The sequence below is a fragment of the Lonchura striata genome, chromosome 19, assembly GCF_050655825.1.
Source record: "Lonchura striata isolate lonStrDom1 chromosome 19, ASM5065582v1, whole genome shotgun sequence".
NCBI classification, from domain to species: domain Eukaryota; kingdom Metazoa; phylum Chordata; class Aves; order Passeriformes; family Estrildidae; genus Lonchura; species Lonchura striata.
The window spans coordinates 11,173,941-11,198,356 of record NC_140721.1 but is presented as its reverse complement, the minus strand read 5'-3'; the positions used below and the strand labels follow the sequence as shown (position 1 = coordinate 11,198,356).

The window sequence follows — 24,416 nt, the reverse complement described above, 5'->3', positions numbered from 1 at the left end:
CAGGCAGTCTCGTCCCTTCCAATGCAGCTGGAAACATTTGCATTAATAGTCTGCTTTACACAAGCTGTTCACAGCAATATTCCCTGGCTTGTCTCTCCATGGCTCTGTACTTCACTTGGCATCCAGCATCCAGCTCTGTTCTGATTTCCTTCTCCAGCTACACCTTGGCTTTGGAACAGCAATTTCCAAGTGCCCTCTCTGCCCTGCTGCTTGACCAGCCCTTTTCTGGGGCTGTAAATGATCCCTGTGCCCAAAAGCACAAAATCTTCTGACTGCTTACTTTAGCAATATTCTCCTAAGACTCTCCTGTCTATGTAGGCTCCTCCTTGCAGCCTGTCCTGACACAGTGTTATAAACCTAATGCCACCCTCCTTCTACTCGGGGGCCATTGGGGATTTTTATGTCACTCGTCACTGGACTTCACACTCTTCCTAGTGCAGTGTCTCTCCCCTGCCACCAGAAGAGACATAGCTTCCCTCTCTGTAATTTCACCTAGGAATTACAGGGTCCCACTCTTTGCTATTCTTTTAAACTGGGTTTCTGAAAAGTTTATGTCAAAACTTTAATATAAAGCTGGGCTTTCTAATTCATCCACTTATAATTTTAGCCTTATGCCATTTATCTGGAGGCAGATGCATTTTTCCTTGGTCTCCTTGTCTGTGTTTTCTGTCCTGCTTGCATGGGACTGTCTACTGAGATTGTTCTTTGCTCTTTTTTACTTCTCTATTGATTTATACCATCCCCAAGATAAAGAACCAATGTGATTATAATTCACAGGTTGTGTTATGTCAACCAATGTTTTCAACTTGGTGGCTTTTCTGCATAAGCCCTGCACAAGCTCTGTGCTCTGTCCTCTACTCTTAATAAAGTTAAATCCTCAATCTGTGTAGTCTGTCAATCTTGCAAGGGAATTCTGACTCTCTGGGTGGCCCTAAAAGCATCCACAGAAGCTACTGCAGTAAACAGACACAGATTCACAGCACTTTTAGATACATTGGTCCTTATACCTGCTGGAATGGGGAGGGAAGGGGGAACGAAGCTTGGTGTGCTTGGCAAAGCAGCTGGCACTGGCTCTGGTGGGGGTGAGGGAGGTGAGCACACACTGGGGCCACTGGCACCATTTCTATAGACGCAGAAGCATCCCAGCATGGACCCTGCAATGCCTAGCACCCTGTGTTAGGTGCACAGACTCCTGCTCTAGGAGCCCTTACAGGTTCATTTGGCAGCTCAAAGCAAGCCCTGAGCAGCCTGCCCTGATCCAGGAGGGCTCTCTCCATGTGGGGTGCCCTGGGAGGGCATCAGCACTCAGAGCTCCCTGCAACCAAAGACACCTCTACCCTGATGCCTCCTTATCTCTCCAAACACCAGCATCCCTCCAGGCCTTGGGAGAACCTCCCTATCACCTATCTGCAGTGTCAGGCACTTCTGCACCTGGGAAAAATATCTGTTCCTGGGAGTCTGGGAGGCCAGAATGCTGCAGGGAGCCAGGACCATGCCCATCCAGCCTCCCCTGCCCCACTGCCTCCACAGCACCGGGAGCCTGGGTGTGGGGAGGGACTGGATAGACAAGCACTGGGAGGAAGTTATTATCTCTGTGGCACAATAGGCACAGTGAGTCACAAGTTTAAGGCCAGTGTTTTAACAGAAATCAGACAGCCAGATCTGTGTTTGGTACCTAAATCAAAAGGATTTGCCCGAGGACCTGCAATGAGTCAGTGGCAGGGCAAGGAAGAGAGCCAGGCTCTGCTCCCAGCCAGCACCTGTCCCTGCTGACTCGCAGGTCGCTGCCTTCAGAGGACCTGAGAGCAAGACCTAGGAGCTAAACTCAGGTTCTTTTAAAGACTCGTCTCAAAGGCATTTTCCCTCTCTTTGTGAGAGAGCATAGCAGTTAGGCAGAGGGCCAAACTTCAATTACATCTGATTTCCAAAAGACTCTAAAAAGCAACTCCCACGCAACAGAGGCAGGTGAGAAATGAGGGATGTGCAAATCAAGCAACTCAATTAGTCTGTTCTACTACCCCAGGCCACACACACTTCCTTTCTCACTGCTTCCAGTTAGCTGGGCTTGGCTAAAACAACTGGAGCCCAAAAAGCCCAAAAGTAACAACTCTGCCAGTAAGACACCCAAGCCTGGTGCAAGGACACTGAAAAACGTGGCCCCACTCCTTCCTTTGGGAGACATTCCAGCTGCTAGAGATGTTTAATTAAAATTAGCCACCTTATTTCTCAGTTGTAGTATTTCAGGGTTTGGTGCACTCTTTAACACACTTGCTCATCATTCAGGCCACCACCCTCGCAGGTGAGCTCTGGACTGCTCCTGCAGTCAGTGCTCCTGCAGGAAAACCCATCAGGAAGGTACCAGGTGTCCTGGCAGCTGCAGTTCTTTCAGCAAACTCCCTTCTCATTCACCTGCTTGCTGCCAGGAGAGGTGAAGGCCAGACTTACCCTGACCACCCTGCTGAGATGGGCAGTGAAGACGGACACTCAGACTGTGTCTGGGGGTGCACGTCCCTGAGAAATCTGCAGGAACCAAGTGGTTTCTCTCCTGTCCTGACAACCCCTCCTCCTGCTTCCTCAGCTCGAAGCTGGACTGTGGCACTAAACATTTCCAGAGTGGCCGGGAGCCACTGGCCAGGGGAGCACTTGGGATCAGGGGCTGGGCTTCGGGAGAGCAGCGGTAGCCAGCGGGATGGCCGGGAGGCAGGTGAGTGTCGCAGGCTCCGGACTCAGCCGAGTCCTTGGGCAGGAGAGCAGGGTTGGGCTCCAGGTGACACTTTCTTTTCCTTCGGTGGTGCCTGCTCTGTAAGCTGTGTCTGGAGGGCAGTGGGACAGGTGGTGTGCCAGCTGCTCCCAATTGTCTGTTGGCATCTACACCAAAGTCCAGCCTGTTTGGGGAAGTGGAAGGGGCATGAGAGGGTTCCTGGCCTTCCTGGGGACAGGCTGGCTGGCCCACTGGAGCTGCCTCCTGCAGCACAGCACTGCTTCCCAGAGGCTGCTGAGAGTGATGGCTTTTCTCAGTCCTCTTTTGCGTCCGGACACTGTGGAAGGCAACCTTGGCCCCAGAATACCGGGATTTGTGCTGCCTGGGCCCCTGCCCAGGGGGACACTCTGCGTCCTGCCTGTAGTGGTGGTGCTGGTGGTGGTGGTAGTGGATGTGGCTGAGCACCTGGGGCTTGGCCGGAGCAGCCCCCCCGGGCACTATCAGGTCCAAGGACCGGGGCCGCCTCTCCCTGGGCGGCCGCAGCTGCTCCTGGCCATGGTCTGTGGTGGGGCCCTCGGAGCTGCAGTACACGAAGGGATCGTAATCGCTGCTGAGGGAGCTGCGGAACGTGGAGCAGCTGCCATGGATGCCCTGCAGGCTGACATCCGTGCAGTTCAACATGGAGTCGCTGGAGGAGCCGTGGCAGGGCCCCGAGCTGGAGTCACTGCCTGGCCCGTCAGCCAGGTACCCACTGTGCTCCGTGAGATAGCTCTCCCCAGAGCCGCTGCTGTTGTGCTGGTGCCCGTGGCCAAGCCCTCGGCGCAGGGTGGGCACGCGGTGCTGCTTCTGTGCAACGGCTGCCTTGGGTGCCAGAGAGGGGGGCTGAGGCTGAAGGGGACATGTCCTGTGAGGTGCCAGCGCCTGCCCGCATGCAGAGGGGTTGGGGTGCTGCTGCCCCAGCAGGCCTGGGGCCAGCGGTGCCACGTGGCCACAGGCCAGCAGGGAGGTGGCTGGTCTGTAGGGCATGTAGTGGATGGTGCCAAAATCCAGCTGGGAGAGCTCTGGAGAGTGGAAGAAGGGGTTGCTGTGGGCTGGCTCTGGGGGAAAGCTCCTGAGGTTCCTCTGAGGATATGCTTGTGGGAGGTGGTAAAGGGCATGTCCTGGATGCTGGCGGAAAAGGTGGAGTCGGCGCCCAGGCTCCATTTCCTGAGGGACCAGCCTGGAGCTGGCAGCTATGGCCTGGTCCCCCGAGTCTCTGGCTGTGGAGAAAGAAGGGAGTATCCAGCACATGTCCCACAGCCCAGCTGCAGCAACCCCAACACTGATGCTCCACTGCCCTCCCACCATGGCCCCATGTCCCACCCATACTCTGCAACTCCTCCCTGCCACCACCAAACCAACCTGATGGTCCTGCACACTCTTCCTGCTGCCACGACCCCCACCTTCCCTTCCTCACAGGTGCCAGGACTGGAATCCCTCCTCTTGGTGCAGGTCCACAGCCCAGCACCTCACTGTACCCTGGTGGGCTCACAGGGACTCCGCTCTGTGCACACAGTCCCCTGTCCACTCTGTGCACAGGGACACGAGGACCTGCTGATCCATCTCCCAAGAGTAACTGGAGCTCCTGGGCACAATCCTGCACCCAACCCTGTCCTCAACCAGGAAATGCTGTGTCTGAGCCCTACCAAGAATATTGAACATGCAAAGTGGACATGTGTGGTGTTGCTGCAGCCAAGGGTCAACACATTCCCGATGGAACTCGTGGGCGCACGAGATGATCCGCAGCTCCTAGAAAGAAGTGGAGAGGAGGAGGATGAGCAAGGAGAACCATGTTTCAAGACCTGGATGGGTCCTTCTTGATGGAAGTGAGCCTTGAAGGACAGACAGATGTCTAACAGTCAGGGATCTGCAGCCCAGCTGTGCATGGAGGAGGCTGTGGAGCGCCTCCAGTCCTGCTCTGTGAGCATCCAGAGTGGCACAAGCCTTTGGGAATGGGGAGATTTTAGGCTGGGTGCTCTGGAGCAGCAAACTAAATTTTACCCTATTTCAACATGGGCATTTTACCCCACAGCCACAGCTGGAGACCTGCCTGGAGACATGACTTCAGCAGAGGCTTTATAGCCCCGGGGCAGGCACACCTCCATGGATGCAGTCCCTTTCCAGCACTCGGGAGCTCAGAAGGAAGCTCTCACAGGCTCTTGCCATGTTCAGCTCCCACTGCTGACACCCCACCTGGGAAGCCAGAGCTGTGAGTGCAGCAGTTCTGCCCAAAGCCTACCTGGCCCTCGCTGAACTCCTCGAGGCAGATGGCACAGACCGGGGTGGAGCTGCAGCTGCTGGCTGAGTCCCAGCGCGGGGCCAGCCGTGCCCGGGGCTGGTAGCGCCGTGTGGCCAGTTGCCCAATGGCCTGCAGGGTCTGCTGCTGCACCGAGTCCTGCAGAGACAGATGGGGCTTGAGGAGAGGCTCAGCCTTACTCTGCCCTCCCATATTCAAAATGGGATTATCAGAAATCTAGGGACAATAACCCATCTGCAGAAGTGACTTTCTGTCTAAGCTGACTCAGTCAGAGTAGGCTTTGTCTACAGCAGGAGAAATCTGACCCTAGACAGTCAAATCACTCAGCAGTGCTGAATTTTTGATCCCCAAAGGATTGTCTCTCTATAGGACAAATGAGATAGTCTCAAATATGGAAATCTGATGCTGGGAAGATGATTATTTAATTTGTTAATTTCTATTATGAATATTAAATCATACAGTCATAGAATTAAGGTATGGCTTTGATTAGAAGGGACCTTAAAGCTCATCTTATTCCACTCCCTGCCATGGGCAGGGACATCTTCCACTAGCCCATGTTGCTCCAAGCCCCATCCAGCAGGGCCTTGGACACTTCCAGGAATCCAGGGGCAACCAGAGCTTCTCTAAGCACCCTGTGTCAGGGCCTCCCCATCCTCACAGCGAAGAATTTCTTCCCACACCGAATCTAAATCTCTCTTCTTAGTTTAAAACTGTTCTCCCTGTCTTATCACTATTTGCCATTTCCCCTCCCAAAATGAGTCTGTTTGTGCTTTTCCTGTATTCCTGTTTGCTCAGACATGTCTGCTCCATGAGATTCCTACCTGAGTCCTGTTCAGCTGGCACTTTGTGCGGACAACAAAAATCAAAATGATGACAACCACAGTGCTGACCACTGTGAGAAGAATCCACACGTCATAGTCTGGCTGTTGGATAAAACAGGACAGAAATTACTCTTGTGTGGAAATTACTCTTGGTGGGAGTTAGAGGCTAGGGGAATCTCCATCTCTTGTGGACCATCAGTCTTGGGAAACATCATCCTTGGCCAAGCTCCACCTCTTTGTTCTTTACAGGTAAAAGAAAAAACTGTTTGCTCTTTTCTGCACATCCATACAAGAACAGAGTATCTCTGTCTTGCAGCATCTCAGCTCCCTTGAGACCATGGTCTAAGGCAGCACAAGATGAGAAAATCAAGGCTTGGTCTTACCTGAAGACAGAGAATCCCCTTGCCTCACTCATGATGTTAAGGCAAAAAAACCCAAGTAAGCTGAAAGTGCTTTTGAGCCTTTACTTGCAGCAAGTCTGAATGCTAAAGACGACTCATGCAACAGGCTATGATCTCTCATGCAACAGGCCATGATCTCCATCTCTGAGGCGGAAATCTCAGCCTCTCTGGGAAGGCCTAGCAGGCTGGGAGGGAGGATACAGGAGGCAGTGGGAAACCTGTGTCTCTCACCCAAGCTGGTGGCTCCTTGACCTCTATCTTCACATGGGCCTCTCTGTTCTTGTTCACGACGCCCATGAGGAGCTCAGCATCATGGCCCCTGATTAGGACCACAGGCTGGCTCAGGCCTCTGGGCTTCCTCAGCTGCAAAGAAACAAACACAATGATGGCTGATCCAGAACAGTCAGAAACAAGGATGATCCCAGCCCTCCAGGCACGTCCATTCCTCGTGATGCTTCTTGCAACACTTCAGAGACTGACTGCTCCCTCAAGTTTACACTATCCCTCTATGATGAATCAGATGGAAGCTTCTCTTTTATCACTTTTCCAGCATGGATTTCTTAATTTTCCCTGCTGGTGACTCCTCATGCACAACCAGGCATTGCTTGGTGTTTCTTGAGCTCCTTTCAAGCCCCTGTGCAAAAGCTCTTGGTCCCTCCTCTTCCCTGTGAAAGTGCCAACAGCACTGCCAAGTGCTGTCTTCACCACAGAAATGCTTCCTCTGCTCTGGACCCATCCAGTTCCCCTCCTCCCTAAGGACATTCTGCTTGTTCTGCTTGTCACACTGGCAGTCTTCCACTGTGGTCCAGGCAGCATGGCACAGGCTGGCTCGGCAAGTGTCCGAGCCTGCTCTCCTCCAGACTAACTTGGATCAGGGTGGCCACCAGACCCAGTAACCCCTTCTCGTACCCTGGGGGAATCCAAAGGTCGGTGGACAGGGATGGAGATGTGAATGGAGGTGCAGATGATCAAGAAGACCATGGAGGCAAGGCCAAAGGCTCTGAGTGATTGATAGGATTTGATGTTCTTGGCTTTTGTGTACCAAATGGGAAAACTGGAAAAGTGGGAGCCAAGGCTCAGGGTAGGGATCAGACACGGGGATCTGAGCAACATCAGCATCACCTCATGGACCTGCATTTGCTACTGTGTTTCTCTGGCACCAGAGATTAAGATACAAGTGCATGAGGGAGCCACGAGGGATGGATCCGGGAAGGAATCAGCCCAGAGTTTAGATGAGGTCAGGCACCAGCTCCCCTGTCTGCTCTCTACCTAAAACTGAATGTTTTTCATATCCCTGATTATCTGGATGGGGAATTGATTCCCTTCCAGAGATGACAACAGTGCTGGGGAAAGGGACCTTTGGAGGTGTCCTAACCAAGGTTAAACCTGCATCAACAGCGAAGCAGGGTGCCTTGGAAACTTGAGCAATCACCTTTCCTGAGGTACACTGGGCTGTCTGGACTATGTAGGACGGGGAAATTTATGACTTCGCAAGAGGAAGCATCCAGCTCCTCGCAGAAAAGTTTGATTGACCAGAAAATGTCTTTTAAGAGCATGGATGTGCCATGGAAAGTGTCTGTGCAGGGTAAGAGCCAACACCCAACACCAGCAGCATCCTCCTGGGACCTCCCACTGGTGGCTGAGGGGTCCTGCCCTGAGCACATTTCTGGATGGGACAGGATCACTGTGTTTTAGCTGAGGGTATCACTGGGGTCTGTACCTGATCAGCAGCACTTTCGTCATCGGTGATGTCAAAAAGGATCGCACGGGCTCCACGCTCCCCTGCCAGTTTTGCCTGTCCAAAACAACAGAAGCTTCAGTGGACATTTTGTACTGCACCCTGTGTCCACACCTGCCATTGGATCCATGTCTGCCTTCTGAGCTCTTCCCAGGAGAAAGAAGCACTCATTTGAACTGAGGAAACTGTTCCTACCTCGGTTCCTGACTTGTGTTGGGCTGCAGAGCCTGCACTTGCCAGAGCCCTGTGGCTCACAAGTGGTTTCTTCCTAAAGTTGTGGAGGTGAACTACTTGGTGGCATTGCAGTCACAGCAACACATAAACCTAACCATTCCCCACCTGTCCGTGTGCCAGCTGCTCCCTTGTTTCAGAGCTGGATTTGCTGGGGAGGGATGTGCAGCCCCATCAGCCCTGCTGACCTCCACGGACAACAGCAACCCCCACAGGTCCCCTGTCACCAGGGCTGTCAGAGGGCCTGACTCCCACTCACGCTGCTCTCCCTGGTTTTCCCTGCTCATTAGGGAGAAGCTCATGTGGAGCCAGGGCTGCAGGTCTGCTCTAGGATTAGCAGTTCAATGGAAGGGACAGCTCAGAGACCCACCCAGCTGAGCACACATGCCACCCTGATGAGGCAACCAGCCAGGACCTGCAGGTCACCCACCTCCTCCAAGGAGCCTGGTGGGCAGAGGCAGCCCCGGGAGATGGAAGGTGAGCTGGGCTGGGCTGGCCCTTTGATCGGCCCGTGCAGAGTGCCAGCAAACAGCAGCAGCACTGCCAGAGCCAGGGGCCATGGGGCACTGCCCTTGGCACGGCCAAGGGGCACCAGCTCCATCCCTGCTCCGGTCACCTCGGCCAGGAGCAGCGGGGGCCTGGGTCTGGGTACAGCGATGGGGATGGAGCTGCAGATGGTCAGGAACGGGCAGAGGTGGAGGCTCTGAGCTGCTGATGGGATTTAACACTCATAGAGAAGGTGGAAAAGTTGGATCAAGGCTCAGGGCAAGGATCAGAGAGATGGGTTCTGCCTGGGATTGAAGGAACCCCAGTGTTTGCCAGCACTTTCAGGGGAAGATGACTTTCAGGGAGTGAATTCCATTTGATAGGCTTTGATGAACAACAAACAGCTCCACAATGATTTTATCCTTCTGACTCCTGTTGCACAGGATACAACTTCTGGTGACCAGGGCCAGGGCCCAGGGAATGGCTGTGCCAGGGCAGGTCTAGGTTGGATTTTAGGGAAAGGTTCTTCCCCCAGAGGTGCTGGCACTGCCCAGGCTGCCCAGGGAGTGGGCACGGCCCTGAGGCTGCCACAGCTCCAGGAGCCTTTGGACACCACTGCCAGGGTTGCCCAGGGTGGGATTGCTGGGTGTCTGTGCAGGGCAGGGGCTGGACTGGATGATCTTTGGGGTTCCTTTCCAACTCAAGATATTCTGTAATCCAGTTCAAGCCTTTCACAATTTGCTTGATACAGTAATTTTCTCAGTATTAGCTGTCTTTGCACTATATCTCTTCAGCCACATGGCACAGCTGAGCTCCCTGTTTTAGGACTGAAACACTTCTGGTGCAAATAGGTATTTACAGAATGATTTTGGAGGTCTCAGCAATCTGACAACCAGACTTGCAATCACTGGTTCATTCAGAAATTTAAAAAAAAAAAAAAAGGCTTCAAAAAATTTACAAATTATGATCAGAAAGAACAATAAATCACTTTGAACTGATTCCAGAGGTCCTTCCCATGCCTTCCTCTCCTCTAATACTTTCCCTGTTGGTTTTAGCTTTGGAAGCTGAAGCGGTGACAGAATTTAGGAAGCAGGGTAGTGCTTCAGGTGGCTGGTGGAATTCTCGTGCTGGGCTGGCCAGGGCTGTCCGTGTTCAGGGCTTGGCTGGGTGACAGCTGAAGCAGAGGTTGTGATAACACTGCACATGGCTATTTTTATCATCATTGATACAGCCCTGCAATTCCACATGCAAAGCTCTGCACCAAGACACACTTGCCAGGAAAACAAGGTTCCAGCTCCAGTCAGCACCAGCCACATCCCACAGCTACACCCCTGCTCCAGAGGAGGAGTGTATGGGATTTTGAGGAAGAGACCTCAGTATCCCTGCCCATGGCAGTGGCTTAGGATGCAATGATCTTTTAAGGTCCCTTCCAGTCCCAACCCTCTTTTGTGATTCTCTCATCTGTACCATGTTAGAGGGAGGGAGCTTGGTAGAGGCTTCAGGAGGATGGAGAAGCAGACAGGGAGGAATTGCAGGGGGCAGAGGATCCATGATACAAGACAGGGCCCAGGGATGTCACCAGCTTAAGGAGCATCTGCTCTATTTCATGGCTAAACTATTCCTGTTTATGGGAGAAGGATTGTGAGCCTCCATTGGTGAGATTTTAGAGTAGGAACACCTGCAGGATTGCAACTGCTGTCATGTACAGCTGGATGTCAAAATCCAGTGCTGCATCTGGCTCTAAGAACAGAGCAGTGATGACTGATGGCCAGCAAACTCAGTCTACCAGATGAACTGAGGGTTTGTTTGCTTTGGGGGGGTTTAGGAGTCCTGGAGAAAGGATCCAGGTGGATGAGCAGAGTGCAGCAATTCACCATGTCGTGTCCCCACCATGCCAACCTTCCTCAGCTGATCCTTGGACTTAGTAACACACTGGCACTGCCAGTGCTGTGATCAGAGTCTCAAAGATGAAGGACAAAACTAGTGAAACAGAATCCCAGAATGGTTTGGGCTGCAAGGGACCTTAAAGCTCATTTAATTCCACCCCCTGTTATGGCCAGGGACACCTTCCACTAGACCAGACTGCTCCAAGCTCCATCCAACATGGCCTAAGCTTTGAAACCTTTTAACGTTCTGAAATGGAAGATGGGCCTTTGCAGCTGCTTTGTCCTCCTGTTCATGATCCTCCACAGCAGCTGCACTAACCAAACATCCTGGGGCATCCTGGCACCACTGTCATGTGATGGGCACGTCTGGATGGACATGGGAGAGCTGGAGGCACCTGCCCAGCCCTTTTTCTTGTGTCTGTCACAAGCTGCCCAGGTGGGCCCAGGCCATTTTCCAGGTGTGGGGGAACTGACAACAGATTGACAACTCCATCACACTGGCTCATGGCAACATCTGGCACCAGCTCCAGAGCAGCAGCATCTCAAATTTGGGCTGGGCAACCCAGGAAGGGATAGGTACGGCTGCCTGTATGCCTGTGCAGCCAGGGGGAACCAGCCCTGGGCTGCCAAATCCACAATGGCATCACATCCCTTTCCTTACTTTTGATACCACAGCCTCCATGAAAAAATCCTGCTGGGAAGGAGCAAAAACTGGGTGCGAGTTTTGCCTGCCTTCTTCATCTGAGCTGCAGGAAACACGGAAAAGGACCCTGTCTCCATCCCCACCACGTCACCACCAGCAGGAAGAAGGCAACAGGGTGAAATCACCTGAAGGCAATCCAGGTAAAGCCAAGAAGAGCTGAACAAGGGGGTTTTCATGCTTGTACAACACTTGCACAAGCATGAAAATAGCCCCACATTTGGTAGAGAGACAATCAAAAGCAAAAGTCAATGTCATCCTTATCCATGCAACTTAATCAGAATCACAAAGATTTTAAGGCTTAAAATGACCCTTGTTCCTACCTGGCTTCCTTATTACCAGAGAATTGGACCACTGACCTCAGCTTTTGGCACAGGAAGTGCTGTTTCATTGAGGTGTCTGATTCAAAGACCTCTGAGATCTCCCAGGGCACAAACTGTTAACAAGTCATGACCCACTACTTCAGCTGCTCTGCATTTATCTCACTGCTCAGCACTGACTCTTCCCGTGCCTCATCCAGTGAAGTACTGTGGCATTATTTTTGGAAACAGAGCCACAGAAGATGTTTTCTGTGTCCATGTTTTCCCACAGGCCAGAGAACACAGAGAAACACAAATCACACAGACCAGGAAGCAACGTGAGGCTGTAAAACAGGAGGGCACAAGGCTACTGGGCAGCAAAGTGTGGGATGTTGGATAAGATCTGACATCCCAGAGCTGCCAGGTAAGGGGGAACTCCACTTTACAAGGTCAGGCAGTCCAAAAGGTCAAGGGATGGGTGTTTGGGATGGCTGGCATGGCATCTCTTGCAAAGGACCCCTTCTGCCAAGGATCCTGCTCTGTCCTTGTCCTTTTCTCTACTTCCCAACAGCTTTTTCCTACCCTGCTGCCTCCTCCTCCCCTTTTCTTTACTGCACCACAGGTTTCACTTCCCAGGCTGATGCCATTGCAGGCATTTCTGCACTTACTTTGTTGGCCAGGGACAGGCAGGGGTTGGGATCCCGATCCGGCTGTTCCAGCTTGACGATGGTGATGAATCCCGATTCCGTGTGTTCATCCTCACTGGTGTTGCACAGGGATAGTGGGTGGGACTGCAGGACAAAAGCAAGGGGAAACTCAGATCCTGGGGCTCAGCGCTGCAAAAGGGACTCAACCCCACCCTGCAAACTCTCTGGACCTGCCCAGAGGTGTAGGACCCCCTGTTGCTGGGTGTCACCATCACACTGCTCCATCCCATGGCCCTGCCTGAGCCAGTGAGGCTTTGAATGACACAAAAGAACAACCACTGCCCAAGCTGAGTGTCACCCTTGCCACTGCAACCACCACCCAGAGCCTGGCTGGACTCGGGAGCTGGAGACCACAGTTCTCTGGTCCAGCTGCGCCCCACTGACCCCTCTGGCACTGGGCTTCCAAAGAAGTTGGCTGGCAGACAATTCCCTCAATCCCAGGTTATACCCATTAGAAAAGTGCCAGGAAAGCTGCTGGCAGTCACAGGGAGGCTTTTTGCTGCCTGTGCAGTAATACAACCCAGCACCAATCCCACATCCACAAGCACCCAGCACTGCAGAGTTGGGAAGCACCACAAAGCCACAGAGCTGCTTTTGGTAGCATCAAGTCTTGGGTATCAAAACAAGAACAGATCTAACAAAACCACGAAAGTAAATTAAAATTATCAAATCCTAGGATGATAGCAATGAGTTCTCATGCTGAGTGCAGAAGTCTGTGGCTGTGAGTTTGTGTCCAACTCCTAATCATGTCTGGAACTGCTTAAAACCAAAGCAAAAGCAAAGGATTTCACTGAATTTTGAAATATTTTAAAGTAAATTTTGTGTCCTTTTGTCAAAACACTGGTATAGTGGAAGGTGTCCCTGCCCATTGCAGTGGGGACAACTGGATCACCTTTAAGGTCCCTTCCAACCCCTTCCAACTCAAACCATTCTGGCTGGGATGCCACAACTTAGACTTCAGAGTACAGGACATCAGATAGAGCGCAATTGTACCAAGCCAAGCACCACAAACTCTAGAAATCCAGGTTTTCAGGGAAGCAATCGGATCTGTTATGGCTTGGAGCAGTCAGGGAATCTCCCAAAAAGCCCCTGCTCCCTCGGAGCACTGAGGTGCTGCCTTGACCAACACCAACATGGCTTCCAAGTACCCGTGATCCCGCTGGATTCACCCGGAATGGCATTGCTTTGTGCTCTGCTTGCCTGGCTGGGAGCTGGGGTGAAGATGTGATCATGGCTTTGGGTTAATATGAGCTTGTCACAGCCACAAAAAAACACCAATGCAGGAAATGCAGAGTGTGTCTCAGGATAGCTCCAACAGCTCAGAGGGACTCCATCCGAGCCTTCCCCGGACTGATCCTGGAGCTCCTTGGAGCTGTGTCCGAGCCTGGCTGTGACACTCATGGGACAGTGACAGTCCTGAGCTGGGAGCAGCCTCTCTGTGACCAGGATTGCTGGGGCTGATCTCGGCATTAGGGTGAGGGGGCATGGCACAGGGTGCTCAGAGAAGCTGTGGCTGCCCCTGGATCCCAGGAAGTGTCCAAGGCCAGGCTGGATGCGGCTTGGAGCAACCTGGGACAGTGGATGTTGTCCCTGCCCATGGCAGGGGGGTGGAACAAGATGAGGTTTAAGGTCTACTCCAACCCAGGCCATTCCATGCTTAATGATGAACACCAGGAATATGAGCAATGGGCCAAGCTGCTGCACCTCCGAAAATGGAAAATGATGGCAGCTGCTCTGGAGCAAGACCCAGATGATAAATCCAGGGAAGGCCTGCTGGTACCTGCACCTGAGACCCTTCCCACGTGGGCAGCTGTCCATGGAGCTGAGGCAGAGTAGTGGACCCTTGTTATTCTCTGCTGGGTCCCTCACAGATATGCATCAGGCTGGAGGCTGAGCCCAGAAGCCTTCTCAGCATCCTGCAATGCCCAGGGACAGCTCCGGGACATTCCTGGGACAGGGACACAAGCACCATCCACCACAACCACACGTTCCACTTGTCTCTGCTCCAGAGACCTCTTCCCTCTCCTCCTCTCAGCTCCTTCTCCTGTTTGTTGCTGTACAGGCAACTCCTCCAGCAGCAGCACAGCAGCAAGACATGGCTCTTATTTTCTACATCCTTCAACAACATTTCTTGGCATTCCCACTGCCCCATCCCTGGTATTACGAGTGAGGGATCCTGGCTGCACACTGCGCTCACAGGACAAGTACAGACCTGAGAAATAATCTAAGGATGATGTGGAAAAACAAATATTGTGAGACTTCTCAGTGCAGAGGACTCGTGCCCCATGCATGGCTGTGGCTGCAGAGTCAAGATCCTTTGCTCCCTTCCTGGATCTGTGGCTGCAGATGGGCTCCCAGGCAGGGTATCCCCCTCTCTGCTGCGCTGGGCACCTCTGCAGCACCAAGGGGCCACAGCTCCTTATGGACCCTTACCCCCATATATGATCTAGGAGACAACAAAATCCCATTGCTTGAGAGAGGGGGCATGTTCATACCCAAAATCAGAGAGGTTTCATACAAGCTGCCTAAATCCCATCACACTCCTGTGCCAGCACTGCCCGCTCCCAGGGGCTCCTCATCAGCAGAGGGACCTCAGGGGTTATTATGCTGTTCCAGCTAGGGCTCCCTGGTGGAAGAACATTGTTGTTCTGCCAGATCCTTCTCCCAGGACAATCCCTGCCTGGCTCTGTGCTCCCGGGATCCCAGCAGCGGGCTGGGATCAGCTGACAGGGTCTGGACCCACTTTTGGGTGATTCAGCCCTGCAGCTCTGTCCACACTCTGGCCCTGGTAAGACACTGTCAACCTGTGACACCTGGCTTTGTCCCTCCATCTGTCTCTGTCACCACATCCCTCCTGTCACACTTTTGGAGCAGACACAGAGCTCCTCCTCATCCCTATCTTCTTGATATCACCTTTTTGGTTTCTTGTTTCCTTACCTTATGGCTTCTCTTTATTTTCTACCTTTTCTGTCCACAGTGCCACTCCTAAAATACCGAAGTTCACACTAGCATGCATCACAGGTTGCAATGAGCAGCAGAAATACGTGGAAAGGTCCTGGGGAATCAGGTATGGAGAGGTGCACAATTCCCACTTGGAAGCTTCATGTAGAAAACAGGAGGAAAACAGGTGACTCTGAGAGGTCATCTAGTCCACTTTGCTGCCTGAAGGCAGGATTAGCCAGACCTAAAACATTCCTCTGAGACACTTGCTCAACCTGTTTTCAAGATCTCCAAAAAGGGAGACTCCTCACTCAGGCCAGGACTCCCTTCTGTCCACATCAGAAAGTGCATTGCAGTGCCTCACTGGAGCCAGTTTTGCACCAGCCTGAGCCTATTAATTCTCACTGAATCAACCATGCCCATGGAAAAGAGATTATTTGTGCTTTTTTTTTTCCCTTCCCCAGGGAGCCTTTAAACATTTCTGTTTCCCTTTCTGTTCACCAAGGAGTCCTGAGGGACAAGGGCTGAAAAAGGACTCAGAGAAAATCCTCAGTTTTCTTTGTAAGGGAACTCATAGCACTTCTCACGCTTTCTTCATGGAGGAGGAATCAAAATTTGATCTGATATGAAGTGGCAGAAGAAATGGTATAACCAACTCATAGGATTGACATGGAAAAGACATGGAAAAGAGAACAGGACAGGAGAGTGTTCACCAAAGGGCTTGAGAAAAATCCTGGGCTGAACTCTTCACTACATTGATCATAATCCCAGAAAAACTGCAGGCAGCAAATACCAAAATGCATTTGAAGGAGTCAAGAGCAATGTAGGGAATGGCAGATTGATAATGCTGACTTCCCTGCCAAAAAAAAAAAAAAAAAGCCAGGTTAAAAAAACAGGCTAATGAAAAGAAGGGAAGAACTAACAGAGCTTTGGAAAAGTAATGGGATGGTTCACACAGCCACAGGATTCCTCAAAGCAGTTAGTGAGTGTGGGACTAGAAGTGTTCCATGAATGCCAGACTCTAGTGTCTCCTCTCCTGTTCTTCTGCAAGGTCAAGGGTATGGAAGATGAATATTGTGAATATTGTGCAGTACTGCCTAGGCAAAAGGACTTTGGACATGAGCCTGAAGCAACAGAACAAGGGGGAATAGGTCCCCACTGCCAGAGGGCAGGGATGGATGGGATATTGGGAATTAGGAATTGTTCCCTGGGAGGGTGGGCAGCCCCTGGCACAGGTGCCCAGAGCAGCTGTGGCTGCCCCTGGATCCCTGGCAGTGCCCAAGGCCAGGCTGGACAGGACTGGGAGCAGCCTGGGATGTCCCTGCCCATGGCAGGGGGTGGGATGAAATGGGCTATAAGATCCTTTCCAATCCAAAGCATTCCATGGTTCTATGATCTTCAGGACTAAAAAGAGAAGAAAGCAGGACAGGCCTTACAATGATCTCACCAGGTCAATCCCAAGGCAAGCTCTGTTGTCCAGATATTCACAAGCCACGTGAAAAATGGGAAGGATGGTGAGACGACCAAACTCTTCAGTAACTCATAAAAATCCAAGTTGGTAAACATTAAAACTGACCAGCAAAGGATCTCATGCTACTGAGTGATACAAGATATTAAAAAATACAAATATGAAAAAATATATCCAGGTATTTTACACAGGAATGAGCCCTAGGTGAACCGTTACTGAACAGGAAAGAGCTTGGAGTCACTGCGGGGAGTTTTATGGAAACCATTGTTGAATCACCCAAAGCAGTCAAAAAGCAAACAGGCATTATTGTAAAAAAACAAATGAAAAATGAAAATCCACTAGATAAAGCTGCAGTGTGTCAACATTTTGACTGTTAAAAGGAGACTTGCTCACTCCATCTCAAAGAGAGATTTCTGTACAAGTGATTAAGTGAACAAGAATTCTTCAGCTTACTAAAGGTGGGATATATTAAAGCTACATAAACTCATTAAAAATATGAAGAATTCCCAGATCAAAACACCAGGAAGAGCTGTTAAATACAACGGTGGGGACACCAGACTGATTGTGGGCACAGCCTGCTGCAGTCAGGGGGCTGCAGAGGAGTATCCATTGAGATTTTTTGGGGCACACATGGGTTTCTGCACTCACCAGGCAGCACCATGGGCTGGCCACACCTCCCCACTAGAAGACTTTTGCCACAGATATTTCATCTAGGAACCAAACTCCAGAATACAGCTGGGATCTGTGGTCAGTGGTGCCAGAGAGCCAGGATAGCATCTGTGCCCAGAACACCAGCAGAGCTAGCTGCTGCCTTATCTGTGGGACAGTACTGTGACTTCTGGCTGTGTCCCAGCACCAGTTCTCCTTCCCCTCCTCTCACCAGTATTCCAGCAGGTAGAATCCCATGCACAACCTTGAGGGAATGCTCACACATGCAGGACCAGGAGAAGGGTGCAAGGATTTTGTCCAGGACAGCAAGGCATCCCCTACCACAGCTCATGCCAGGACCATTCTACATCTCATGCCAAGACCATTTTCCACATGTCACTGGTGCCACAGCCTTGAGTGGATGTAATGCCTTGTGGAAAAGCTCCTTCACAGCCAAGCAGCATGAGGGGATGAGCCAGGGGCCCAGGGCACCCCAATGGCACCTTTGGTGACACAAAGCATCTCGGACATTGTCACGCCACGTCCATGCATCCATGGGAGACACCCACTGCCCATTGCTGGCTTCATTCAGCTGTCATGTCACCATCACCCAGCATGAGCTTCTGAGGCAGGATATGGATATTCCTGGATCTGTGGTTATGTCTGGCTCAAGACACCTCTTCCCTGCTGGAATTCTGTCAGTGAGCCTCTGAGCTAACTAAGGTTTGTATTCCTCTGTAGGCTTCAAAAAGCAAGTGGAAGCAGTCTCCTACTACCCTCTCCATCTCTGCTGCCAGCACTAGCCTGGATGTAAGAATTACTGGGCAAGATCCTCTGCTGTGTCTATGAGGAGATGGAAACAGGGTACCTGAGACAGGATTCCTGTGGGAAGGAGCAGGGCAGATGTCTCAGCTCTAAAAGCCAGACCCGCACCTGCACAGTGCATCTCCCAGAGGTATCACAGCATAAGCAGTGTCCCAGCTGTGGGCACCAGGGACACCTCCAGGGACTGTGCACAGCTGGGATGGAACAGGCCATGTGCACTTCTCAGTCACTGCAGAATGCTCCTGACAGCAACACTGCCCTGCTGGTACCACCCAGTCACCAGATCCCCCTCTCCCAGCCTGCCCCAAAGCTCAACCCGGTAAGAGGCTGCACCCAGGTGGGGATCAGACTCTTCTCCCAGACAAGTGACAGGACAAGAGGAAACAGCTACAGGTTGTGTCCAGGGAGGTTCAGGTTGGACATTAGTAAGAATTTCTTCATGTCAGGTAGTGGAAGGGGCTGCCCAGGGAAGTGGTGGAGCTCCCATCCTTGGAGATGTCCAAAGAACGGCACTCAGTGCTCTGGGCTGGGTGACAAGGTGAGGATTGGTCACAGGTTGGACTTGGTGCTCTCTGAGGTCTTTTTCAACCTCCGTGATTCTGTGACTCTGTGAATTAATACTGTGTGAATGTCTTTATTGCTGTAAGAAAGGATCTTCAGCTTTACCAGCTGAACAGAAGCCACTCTTACCCCACGACTATTCCACTCTACTCACAGAGACAGCAGCAGGAATGACAGGAAACTACCACAGGCACAGGAGACTGAAACAGCAACAGCAGAGCTGTAAAGTTCTGTGGGACACTGCTAGAAGGACATGGGAGGATGAGGAGGGACGGGGCAGGGAGATGAAGTGAATTTTAGCCATGAAGAAGATGGAAACAGCTGGCTGGAAAAGAACAGCAGAGTATTTCAAGAGGCCCAAGGGAAACTTGCCACTTCCATGACTCCTGGGCATGAAGCTCAGCCATCAGGATATGGGGCTTTTTTAATTTACCTGCATAAAGTTTCAAGAGCTGTTATAACAGCAAACACACCTTACCCACATGTGAGTCACAGACAAACACATTCACTGATAACAGATGCATTATTCTTAGAGAGACTCAGGTCCTACCTCAATGTGCCAACAGCTCAGACAACCATCCGAGTCCCCTGAAGGAATGGCCAGAGGTGGGAGAGGAGACAAACGACCTACAAGGTGCCAGTGCAATATTCCTGTGCTTGTGCCCTTTCTCATGCTCATGAACTTCACAACCTTTGGCCCGAATCAAGGGTCAGCAGGGCCTAAGGGTTTGATACAACAAATCAGTCCCTAATCAAGAAATTACTGGTTTTCCCTCTCCTTTTCATTACCGAGCTGGTGAGCAATGAAAAGCAGGACTCAGCCCAAGAGGGATGTTTGTTTGATTACCACACGTGCAGGATTAGACAGTTTAGGTGAGGTCTGGATCTTTGTCGCTCTCTGCAAATCCCTGAAAGAACTTCAGAGCCAGGTCAGGGTCAGGCTCTGCTCCCAGGAAACAAGGGACAGGACAAGAGGAAAAGGCCTTAAACTGTGCCAGGGGAAGGTCAGGATGGACACCAGGAAGAATTTCTCCTTGGAAAGGGTGGTCAGACCTCAGAAGGGGCTGCCCAGCGAGATGATGGATTCTCATCCCTCATCCTTGGGAGGTGCCCAAGGAATGCCTGGATATGGCACTGAGTGCTCTGGGCTGGTGACAAGGTGGGGACCAGGCACAGGCTTGACTTGATGGTCCTGGAGGGCTTTTCCAACCCAAATGATTCCCATGGGGCTGGAGAAAACTCTCAAATGTTCCTAACTGACAGCTCTGCTGGATTTTGCTCTCCTGTGGACAGAGAAATCCCAGATGAGGGAAGCAAATGTCACTTTTGTTGGCCCAGCCACCGTGAGGATTGTATGTACAGGCAAGGAAACCTCTGGCAAAGTTCCATAACAATGTCTAGTTCAAGTGTCTCTGTCTGCTCCATGTTGAAGTATCAAACAGCAACAATGATGAAGTATCAAACAACATCCACGTTGGAGTATCAAAGGCAAAGGGAGTCTGGTCAGCCCTGACTCACAGCACTGAATGGAAGTAAAGGCAAGCTGGTCCAAGTCATGGGAGAACAGCTCATGATCCTCTGCCTCAAGCACTCTGCAGGCAGTCTGGATCCCAAACCCCACGGAGAGCATCCAACCCACACTGACCTGCTCACCTCAAATACCTTGGAGACCCCAACCTGTCCCCACTCTGGAGCCATCTCCAACCCTGAAGACCCTCTTTGACACGACCCTCTGTACTGTGCCGGCAGTGTCTGGGAGGTTAAAGCTGTCCCACAGAACTCACACAACTCTTGTCCCTCTGCAGCCCTCAAAGCTCTGGCAAAGCCCAAGCTGTGCTGGCAGCTCTCTCACCTCTCCAAGCACAGAGGTCTCTTGGGAACAGCTCGGGGGTAGCACAAACACACGAGGACTCCCATAACTGAAACGCCTGAGACAGCTCTAACCCTGAAAGCAGCTCTGCAGTGATTGCCCACAGAGACTGCAGAGACTCACCTAAGCCCAGATCACTTTACTGCAGCCACTGGGTACTTTTCCTCAACCACTTGTGTTTTACAATGGGTTTCAAAGTTAAAACCTTGACAACTGATGCCAGAAGGAGCATTCTTGATCCTCTAGAAAGGAGAAAGTGGATCTAGAAGAGCAAAGACTGACAAGAAAATTTGTTTTGGGGCAAATTAATCAACAACTTCTTCTAAAGCATCACACATCTCCAGAAGGGCTGAAGTGCTCCTGGAAAGAGACCAAAGAGCTCTCCAGAGGTTGATGTGGACTGGGAAATTCTCTAAAACTCTCCTGAAGATGAAGCTCAGCAGCATTGTTGCCTGGAAATGTCAGGACCCGTCATGGCCCTGAACCAGCACTGCAGCCATCTCTGGAGAAACCAGGAATGGTCCAGGGAAGCTTTACCAGTTCACAAGTGAAACATTTGTTAGGATTGCACGTGGAGCTGTTCTCACCAGGGAAAAGCCACAGCCAGGAGATGGGTTTGGGGTGGAGGAGACACCCCAGAGAAAAGCTGCCAGCAGGAGATGGGTTTGGGTGGAGGAGCCAGCCCTGCTGAACCTTCCCAGCTGGCGCCGGGGAGAGCGTTGCCTGCTCCCTTCCCCCACCACCTCGCTGGGCTCCACCGCCGAGCCAGGTGCAGAACAAAAGGAAAGCAGTAATTCGGTTATTGCTGCAGCGCCGAGGGTTTGAAGGTCAGGCGCACGGCCATGCTGCACGGCCAGGCCGTGCTGCAGCGCTGCAGCCAGAGCCGCTCCGCAGGGCCGGCGCTGCGCGGCCGCGGCTCCTGCGCGGGCACATGAAAGGCTTCTCTCTAATGTAATAACTGACGGCCTCTTCAGTGCCGTTTGAACTGTTTACAGACCGAGTTAACGATTACAGGCAATGTGTACCTTGGCTGCTGCCCAAAATTCTTACCCACCCGTCAGATATTATCAAAGAGCCCTTCACTGCTGGTCTGGAGTCCTTCCAAAGCGCAGCGCTGAAATGCCGGCGTAGAGGAGGGGCCTTGGGCGCTCCGTCATGAAACTCAAGCTAGAAAGTCACAGATCTGCTCCGGAGAGGTGTCCTGGGATCTGGGTGCCAAGTCACGTAGAGGCATGGGAAGGCCTGAGGGCTCCCTGAAGCCCCCTGTGCCCAGGGCCACACGTGGGTGGGCCATTTCCTGCAGACATCAGCCATGGCTTCGCCGTGCTGCCTTCCAGCCCTTCAGAGAGGACACCACACAATCCGTAAGCTCCGGCTATCCAGGTTCCCCTCCCTGCATGAGGTCACTGCCATCCATAGCTGGTTCTTTACACAGCCTGGGTGGCTGGGTTAATGCTGGTGGTTACACAGCTTAAAGCGCCTCCTGCCAAAAGCATTTTCAATACCCTCATGCCTAAGAGTGAGCACAAGAACAAGCCAGGTGGTGGGAGATTAGATAAAATCACTTCCATTGTTATTTGTAGATGGAGAAATGCAGGCGTAGGTATAAGGTCTGGCAAGATTTGGGCTCAAAAACAAACCCCAGGTCTCTGGGGCAAATTGCACCAGATCTGGAAATCCCATTGAAATGAAGGGATGAAATAAAGAACTGGCAAGCTGCTCTAATTACAGCTGAGTAACACAGAGCCACATTCAAGCAGCACTGAGGCCGCAGAGCAAACTCTACTTCCGAGCAGGAAATTCTGCAGCTGCAGAGGAGCTACAGAGGAGACTCTCCTACCTATGTCCTGCACCCATAGCCACCTGGGGAAGCTCAGTGAGTGTAGAAGTTAATCTCTGCACCATGCTCTGCCCTGGAAGGCCCTGTCAGAGGTAACTTCCTAAATACAACTAGAAAAAAAAAATTAAGATTTCCATTTCAGACAGAAACATGTCTCATGGCCCATCAGACTCCCTAACCACCACACTTTAGCCTGTGAAATGCTATTTAATGCCGTTCATGCACAGACTGTGCTATTGTGGCTTCAAGATACCATCAAACCATTGTTAAAAAAAGTGCTGTTTAAGTCTACCCCAGAGTTTTGAACTCCCAGCTACACCAGCAGCAGGAACTGATGCATCCTGTGCCTACCAAGAGCCTGTACAGTACTGGTTTGCCATCATCCCAAAGCTCATGGTACAGAATGCCAGGTGATAAAACTATGAAACTTCAATTAAAATTTTGCCTCTGTGTTCCCAAATGAAGCTGTTTTGTCCTGAAAAAAAAAAAAACCAAAAAAAAAAAAAAAGAGGCAAACTTATCTCTTTCACAGTCTGACAAGAGATAGAGTTTCCAAGGAATGCCTTCCAGAGAAGGACTGATGCCTTCACTCCATGCCAGTTCTGTGTTTTAAAATATGTTTTATATCAGCAGATCCTGGGCACAAGAACAAAGATTGAACAGCTAAAGGAATAAGTTATTTGCTTTTCAATCTCACTCTATACTGCCTTCCTGCTGTTTTATTGCTCATATAGTTTTCTGTATACAAGTTCATTGCTCCTGGTTTTCTATAGTATGGATAAGCAAATGGCTGGTAGAGGACACAAGTGTCTCTTGTTGGACATTGCCCTATTCCAAGAAGACAGAAATGTAGATGCAAATATATTTGCTGTGATTTAATTCAATGAAACTTACTGGCACAGTGCAGTACATGACAGAAATTGGTTCCTCCTACGCTTACTTGCTAAGACATGAGTTCAGGCCCTCTGGGATCTGCAATTCCCTGGCTGCTATCGGTGACATCACTGACATCTAAGGAGCTGCAGGAATGCCGAGAATGCAGCTCCGGGCTCCTGGGGATGCTGAGCTCATCTGCTGCTGCAGGAGGCACCAAAGGTGGGGTGCCCAGGTTGGGGCTGCACTCCTGCCTCACTTCCAGCCTACACTCACTGCTCTTTCCGAGGCCACACAACAACTGGGCTGCAGCAGTTTAAACGGCAGAAGTGAAATTGCTTGAAAATTTCTTTCAGTGGCATCTTCAGATGCTGAGCAGAGACAAGAATTTCAGCACAGGCCCAAGGGATCAGACCCAGAACTGACATAAGCCTGTGACCTGGGCAGAAACCGATGCCCAGGAAGTTCCACCTGAATATGACGCAGAACTTCTTCCCTGGGCAGTGCTCAAGCCCTGAATAGGCTGTCCAGGGAGGGGGTGGAGATATTCCAGACCCATCTGGACACAATCCTGTGCCCTGTGCTCTGGGATGACCCTGCTGAGCAGGGGGCTGGAAGCAGGCAACCCACAATGGCCCCTTCCAGTCTGACCATTCTGGGATTCTGTGACCTGACTATCACAGACCAGCAGAGACCACTCAAAAAGTGGTTTTCCACTTGGTGTTCCACTTGGGATACCTTCCCAGCATTACTGGAGTTACCAATCTGGGAGTTGCACCCAGAGCCAGCTGGTGAACAGCATTAAGGATTTCAAAAACACACCTTATTTCCTTTTAGCCCGTTTATACTTGTTCCACAACATTCCCTGCAATTGATCTCAACAAAGGATTTCAGAGAAGTCAATAAAATACTCTTTCTTGGACTGAAGATAATTTCATAGGAGACTTCCAAGAGTGAACTCTGTTACCATCCTGGCTGCATCCCAGGGGACTCCAGCTACTGAAGATCACAGAATCCCAGAATGGTTTGGGTTGGAAGGGACCTTGGTGACCATCTCCTTCCACCCCCTGCCATGGGCAGGGACACATTCCACTAGACCAGGTGGCTCCATGGTGTCACAGATAT

The 24,416-nt window shown here is 51.4% G+C and overlaps 1 protein-coding gene across 1 annotated transcript in view; it reads right to left on the bottom strand.

Annotated features, from left to right (window-relative positions):
* RNF43 (ring finger protein 43) overlaps positions 1-24,416 on the bottom strand; it is a 56,304-nt gene that overhangs the window by 4,032 nt on the left and 27,856 nt on the right. The window contains exons 2-8 of the mRNA XM_021540387.3: positions 12,228-12,350; positions 7,940-8,014; positions 6,451-6,582; positions 5,819-5,920; positions 4,980-5,135; positions 4,387-4,489; positions 2,446-3,960 (exon numbers count right to left, since the gene is read on the bottom strand). Of these exons, the coding sequence (XP_021396062.1) occupies positions 2,446-3,960; positions 4,387-4,489; positions 4,980-5,135; positions 5,819-5,920; positions 6,451-6,582; positions 7,940-8,014; positions 12,228-12,350 (2,206 nt within the window). The remainder of the gene's footprint in view (positions 1-2,445; positions 3,961-4,386; positions 4,490-4,979; positions 5,136-5,818; positions 5,921-6,450; positions 6,583-7,939; positions 8,015-12,227; positions 12,351-24,416) is intronic.